This window comes from Limulus polyphemus, unplaced genomic scaffold, assembly GCF_000517525.1.
Source record: "Limulus polyphemus unplaced genomic scaffold, Limulus_polyphemus-2.1.2 Scaffold3237, whole genome shotgun sequence".
In the NCBI taxonomy this organism is placed as follows: Eukaryota; Metazoa; Arthropoda; class Merostomata; order Xiphosura; family Limulidae; genus Limulus; species Limulus polyphemus.
Genome location: NW_013668847.1, coordinates 10,585 through 18,173, shown reverse-complemented (window position 1 = coordinate 18,173; position 7,589 = coordinate 10,585). Strand labels below are relative to the sequence as shown.

Here is a 7,589-nt window from a genome sequence, read left to right as displayed (position 1 = left end):
CATGTTTAAATAGTTTAGAAAGTTGGAGAAACAATAATAGTACCAGAAGTTTACCCCCCCTTTTTATGGCACTTTGTCTAAAACGTAAACGGAGCTTACAATCAAGCACCGATACTAAATCTCTAGTCTAGAAAATATTTATAACCTTAGAATTTAGATTTTAAAAACAGATAACATGTTGTTTTTATAATTGTTTCAAGAACTCACAGATCACGATTTTTTTCCACGAACATTCACTATTATAATTCCTCCACAAAAATCAGTAACAAAACGCATATTTTTTCTAGTTATTATCTTACGAAACTTAATCAAGATATGAACTAAAGCTAAGTAATAGTTTTTGTCATCGAAATTAACGGTTGAAAATTTTTGCTTGTATGTTAATACAACGACGCCTCGGTACGTTTTTAATGTTGTTTTTTTTTGCCTATTGTGAGAATTTCATAATAACACTCAATATTTACCGAGTCATACTACTGGAATTATTGACTACAGCGCTGTCGTAATACGTACTCATTACGAATACGTTCTTGTGTTGCATGTCATGGAACGTAAGTTTTATTTTCTAACAACTATAGTGGTTCTGCTTGAACATTTATTATGTATTGCCTTTTTTCTCAGTGTTATATTTATACAATAGTCATGAATCTACAAAATAAAAGAGCTGTTATCTATATATGGCACTGGGTAGTAGATATAATAAAACATATAGGAAAAGAATTTTCTGAAAATTTTAAAACACAATAGTCACAGGTCAACTATTTTTAACATTACTTACCAAACATTTTTTAAAACATTAGATTTGTCTTTACAAATGACTTACTTTCGATGGTCCGTGCCAATATTTAAATTTATTTCTGGTTTACTTAAGCAAGAAATATGAGGCAGTATTTAAGTTTAAGAATCAGTTAATCCACTGATTGTCTTTTCAGTGCTACTTCAAGTGTTTCATATCACTGTTTTTAAATTGAGTAGCTAAGCAACCTTAGAAATAATTATTAGAACAATGATGTAGACAATTTATCCCTAAATCTGTGAAGTAATAAAAAATCACATTCTTCCCTCATATTTCTGAATTTACTTCTAGTTTTAAATCTTAAGTAAAATTTTTACAGAAATTATTTCATATAAAATTCATCTTCTTGTAATATTGCTGCCACTACTTTTAATCATAATCACATTTTAAATAACCTTTTATAGTTTCAAGTTTGGCTGTGCTGATGTTTGCTTTTTAAATAACAATATGGGGTGTATATGTTTCTTTGTATTAGAGAACATAAAACCATACAGAAATACAAGCTACGTGCCCGAAGTACATCAGCTGGGTTACTTTAATATATTTTGAAAATTAAAAAAAAAGTTTGGAACATTATAATTACACCTACACTGTTTACCAACTTACTTTTTTTTTTTAGAAATTATCATACGGTTATTTTAGCAGTAACATAATTTAATTTGGATATCAAAATATCATTCAGCACTTGAAGTTGCTCCATCTGCTCTGGGGTAAAGTTGACTAAGTTTTGCTTAACACTTGTTATAACACTATTTAACATTAACTTGGCTGAAGAAAGAATCTGTTTGGTTTGATTTTCATCAGAGACATAAGTTGAAGACATAAGATAAGTATCTGCTAACTGTGCAGCTTCTTCCAGGACTTCCTTGCTTTGATTAAAGTCCTTGGCCCAGTTCACCATTTGTGTAGCATTACGATGTGCTCTTTGTAAGTAATGAACTGCACGCTCTACATTTTCTTTAGTCTGGGTCTCTTCTGGTAAAGAAGTAAGGAGTTTTGCATATAGCCTCCAGCCTTTAGCACTTGTAGCTGAGGTGGCTGTCATTCGACCCATTATCTTCAACAGTTTTTCACGAAGCCTCGACGATGGACATCCATTAACATCTGAAATATTATCAACCACAGCCTGAACAAGGATTGCCAGTATTTCATCATCCGTATGCTTTTCCTTGATGTCTATAAGTCGATGCCAAGCATTAATGGCATCTTCAAAAGCACCAATATCAACCGAAACTACTAAAAGATTTTCCCATATTTTCCAGTTTTCAAAACTGTGTTTCAAAGCTTCGTGTAAAGTCTTCCAGGCACGGAATTTCTGTTTTGTTTTGATGTAAGCAATCGACAAATTGTTCCATGCTTCAAAATTATCGTTGTCGATATTAAGCATGCGACGATAAGCATGAGCAGCTACTTCAAAATCTTCACATTGATTAGCTGCAAATCCCAAAGAAGACCATACATCTAACTGTAAGCCATTTATTTCCAGTGTTTTCTTAAAATATTGAATGCAGTCTTTGTATTCTTTTCTTCGAAAATGAAAGTAACCTAATGACTTTTGTGCTCTGGCACTTCTGTGTTTTGACAATTCCCAAGCAGTGTGGTAATGATCTGGGTTGTTAGTAACATCTCCAAGATAACACCACATTAGTGGAGTTTCTTTGAGCTGTAGCTGATTTCGAATTACAGCTTCAGCTTTGTCATTTCTTTGCAAAAGATGATAGCAGCATATGACATCTTCCCAGAGCTCAAGCCGTAGAGAAACTTCAAGAGCACTCTTCACAGCTCCAAGGGAAAGAAACAGATTTGCCAAGTTTCTCTCCATTATCCACAAAGGAGAAATTTGTGTGCAATAAAACATTTCTAAACGGTCTTTCGCCGAGGGATTAATAGCCTTTACAGCATCAACACAATTTTGCATTTGTGTCATTGCTCTTTCCATTCGACGAGAATTTTTCTGTTCCATTCTTGTTCTCAGTAGTAAAGCTTGCATCTGAATGCACCAAATTAGTGGTTGAGATAATACACACTCCACAAATGCCATTATTTCCTCTTCAGTTAATGGATGAACAGCATTATTTTTCTGAACTTGGGTACATAATGCAAGGATAATCATCTGTTGTTCAGGACGTAAACTTTGAACCTCAGTATTTTTTTCATCTTCATATTTCACCTTATTTAGAAGTGTGTCATCATCTAGTTTTCGGTCCTTGGGAAGCCAATTTTCTTCTAATATAGTAAAATCAGAAAATTGAGGTTTAAAATCATGTTTTACATTTAGCAGCAACTGGGCTACTGGTTTCTGCTGAAAGTACGTTCTTCTTCCGAGTGCTCCAGTCAACTGAACATCCAACCCTGTTATTTTCTGTGCTTTTTCAATGAAATCCATGGCTTTCACACTTTCATAATAGTACATGTGTACATGAGCTGCCTCACAAAGAAAACAGGTTTGTAGCTTCCAATTCAGGTCTTCATATAGATACTTAAGACTGGAGGTTTCATTCAGTGCTAACATTATTTCTTTGTATAGTGATGAACATCTTGATGAAAGTGTCAGCTGATGAATAAATAAAACTCTCATCTTCCACCAACTATGTGTGTAGTAACTTTGTGAAGAAAAAGATACATCGCAAAGTAATATTTTTGCTAAGAACAACATTTCAGGATAATGCAAGAGATGATAAACAGTCTCTCCATCAATGGCTAAAGCATCCAAAGTCAATTTCTTCAAGTCTTTCACTGCAATAGTAGAGCAAGGATGGCAAGGAATTAATTCTGTTATGCATGTATTACATATTGGCCCAGTCCAGTTATTTTGCACAAAATATTGCAAAGAAGCAATACCAATAAAAAGCACTTCTCTCTGCTGAACCTCCCCACCTTCGGCTAGATACTGTTCAACACTTTTTTTAACTGTATCTGACCATGACGCTAAACCTTGATCCATGTTTGCCTTTGAGAAGCTTCTGAAAGTTAAAATTTTACCAACTTCTGGATCTTTCAGTATATCTTCATAATCCCCATCTACTAATTTTTTCACTAATACTGTCATCAGTTCACATGGTTCAGAGGTTTTGATGCACATAGATATTTGTGGATCATCAAGCACGTCATCACTGATAACATTATTAGTATTACTATTAGTAATAGTATTACATCCACAATTGTTTCTCTCGTCGTTCAGGGAAATATGTTCTACGCCGACATCCAGTTGTACGTCTTTGGCCATTTTTGTTTCATTTTGAGTGGAAGAACATCTAGGAATCAAACACAGTTTTTGAGATATCACTGATAGTTCACTCTGAATTGGTGTATTGGATTCCATATTTAATTAAAAGCAAAAAACAACAATGTTATAATACAAACTTTTAAGCCTAACTTGCGCTTAAACCGATGAGCACACAGTAAGTGACTAACGTGCCCTCTAGTGTAATTATAACTTTATATACGGTAAACTAATTCTAAAAAATAAAAAAATGAATCAATATATACATATATATATTAACATGAAGGTATAATTATGCGAAGGGAAAGAGTTTTTAATAAGAATATGTTTGAAAGATTGTAAGAGTAAGATTAACAAAAATAAGTTTCCAGTACATTGTGGTTTCTATGGGCCTTCAATAAAAACGTCATACAGTCTTATACTCAGGAAACTACTAAAACTTCTTATTTAAATTTACATAATACCATGTGTGCTATAAATAATTAATATCTATGAATATCATATTTTTTCATCTATTTTTTAAAGCTTAGTTACATTCTAATATCTAAAACAGAATAACCCCATTCAATGCAATTTTATTTACTAGATTTTATGTTTTTATTTCATTTTAGATATTCTAATAATTAAATCAAATGAATACTATTCAACATTATATTATTTCACCACATTATGAAAATTAAAACATAGGAACACTAATCAATGTTATTTTATTTACTACATTCTAATTGAATTATGATGAACACTGTTATTAAATATTATATTCTTATTTCTATGTTTTCAATATTTAAATTTAGACATTTTGCAGTGTTTTCTAGAGAGAGTTTTAGCCTAATTAATGGTGATGTATGACGCCTAGAAATATCCTGAGTGTCTAGATTTGACGTGAGTCTCGAGTTTTCGTGAGAATTTGGGGAACAAATATTGCACAAAAACACCAGAGTGAGTGAGTTAATCATTCAGGAAGTGAGTTTGTCAATTAATTTGTGAGTGAGCAAGATAGACAACGAGTCAATTAGTTAGTGTTTTTTTTAACACATATCGTCGGGAGTGGATGAAATACTATTATTATACACTCTTCTAATTCTTCAAAATCCCTAACATAATGTCTCATGACAAGTATAGTTAATTATAACTATGCTTTGCCAGTTTGTAAAAGGCATTCACACTGTAACAATTGCTGTCACAAAAAATAACTTATATAAATAGTGCTTCATCATTACTGAGTTAATTGTATCATAGCCAGCCAAAATAGCTAAATGGATGTGACGAATATAGTGTGGTTGAATTACTATTATTATATCCTCGTCTAATTCATGAATATCTCTAAAGGACTAGATTAAGAATGTAGTGCTAAAAATAATAGGTCTAACATAATGTCTTAGGACAAATATAACTAATTAAAATCATGCTTTGCCAACTTATAAAAGGCGTTACACCATAGCAATTGATGTTATAACAAATCACTTACATAAATTGTAGTCCGACTACTACTGTGTTAATTATGTTCAAGCTGGCCTGAAGAGCTCTGGATTGAGTAAAACGCGTCGTCGGCAATGGATATGACGAATATAGTGTGGTTGAATTACTATTCTTGAAAATCTCTAAGGGACTAGTTTAAATATGCGATGTTCCAAAAAAGAAAAAAATAGGCCTAACGCAATGCCTTATGACAAGTATAATTAATTAAAATCACCAAAAATATTTACTGAATAAATAGCTTACAGACAGTAACTAAGATAAATAAGAATATTTTGTGTTAATCAGAATTGTATCTGTACTTTGTTTTTAAACATATTTGATTAATGATATATTGATTGTAATGTCCGTTCATGAATAGTAACTCTTGTTGATTGCAAATAGTGACTTGTTTAATAATTATATAAATTTAAGTTTGATATATTTTTGCTTTATTTGTGTATTAGAATTGTTCATTTGGGTTCACAATCCATGGACAGTGTTGTTGGCTGTATTTTTGATATAATGATTTAGATGTTTTGTGTTGTTTACAAGAGGTAGTTTTGGCATGACATAGTGATGACGTATAACACTAATAAATTTCCCGAGTGTGTCATACTGGCTGATCCAGGATTTGAAAAAGGGGGGTTTGTGTGTCCAAATGAATGAACATCAAAAAGTTCAATTCCTGACACGAATTAGCAATAAGAAATCAGGTGACTAATACTTTCTGTTACCACGGGAATATCTTTCAATTTATTTACAGAACTCACTGTTAGAACCAGGATGTTGACGTGACCCCCGTGATCAAGCTATGTCAATCGCTGTTCGCTATTAGGCTAGAGAGAGTGATGGAATGTTTGATAGTCATACTGATGAAAAGTGCTCCTTCAGAGACCTCTAGTGGGTTTTAAATAATTCATAATATTTTGAAAGAAATAATATTTTACAGCTTTTTTTTTAAATTTTATACGTTACAGATGGTCCATACCGCTTTTCTACACAGTAATACGAGCATATCTGATAGCAAAAAAACAAATAAGTATAATATGTATACTAAATTATGTTGTTTTTTTTTACGTTGGACAGAAGGAGGTCTGGACCCTTGAGACCCTCCCATGGATTCATAAGTGGTACTTAGATTTGACGTAACGTCTTAAATTTTCGAGAGATTTAGGGAAAAACACCAGAGAGCGAGTTAATCAATAAATTAATCAGACAATGAATTAGTCAGTTAATCTGTGGGTCAACCAGTTAAAATGAATTAGTCAGTTAATCTGTGGGTCAACCAGTTAAAATGAATTAGTCAGTTAATCTGCGAGTCAACCAGTTAAAATGAATTAGTCAGTTAATCTGCGAGTCAACCAGTTAAAATGAATTAGTCAGTTAATCTGTGGGTCAACCAGTTAAAATGAGTTCGTGAGCCAGTTTAGCGCTGAAAATCTTGAGTTTGTGTTTCAACAAAGTACCGATAGAAACTGTTACAACAATATTACTGCTTTTTTTATTTTCAGTGCTGACTGAAGGATAGAAACCATTATTTAATGAAGACGACAAACAACTTCAGAAAAATGTTTGATTACTTGAACCCCACGTTTTAGCTTACGCCTTTATCAAGAGTCTGTGAACGTCACAGATTATCAAGCTGATTTTTAAATAACAGTAACCGAAAACGAAATACAGATACAACAATATAACGAAAAAAGTATACGTGATACTAGTATAGTCGAAGATTGTTGAGTCGTTGAACACATAAAAATAGATAAAATCATAATGATAGAATTAATAATCATAATAAAATTTTAAACGGGCCAGGCGTTGTACCTATTAATGGAAGGGCGTCTGGATTGAATCAAAATTATTCCTTATACTTCCTGTCGAGGATATTCTCACAATTTTCTAAAATTTTGATTGTGTAAGGTGTCCCATTGATTGTGCCGTGTGTTCTTTTAAATGATGTTCAGCGGTAGCTTCTTTGTTGTCAAGATTTCCAATTTGTTCGTTGAAACGATCGTGCATTGGACGATTGGATTCACCTATATATACACAGCGTGGTCACAAGTAAATAGACACCACCTTTTCATAAAAAATGAAAATTTTCAGTCATATTCATAT

General features: G+C 32.5%; 1 protein-coding gene across 1 annotated transcript; it reads right to left on the bottom strand.

Annotated features, from left to right (window-relative positions):
* Positions 1–247: 247 nt before the first annotated feature.
* Positions 248–4,187, bottom strand: LOC106468961 (tetratricopeptide repeat protein 27-like). Its single transcript, XM_013929415.2, has one exon. It carries the CDS (start codon positions 4,116–4,118, stop codon positions 1,422–1,424), a length of 2,697 nt encoding a protein of 898 aa, XP_013784869.2. The 5' UTR covers positions 4,119–4,187; the 3' UTR covers positions 248–1,421.
* Between the last annotated feature and the right edge of the window lie 3,402 nt (positions 4,188–7,589).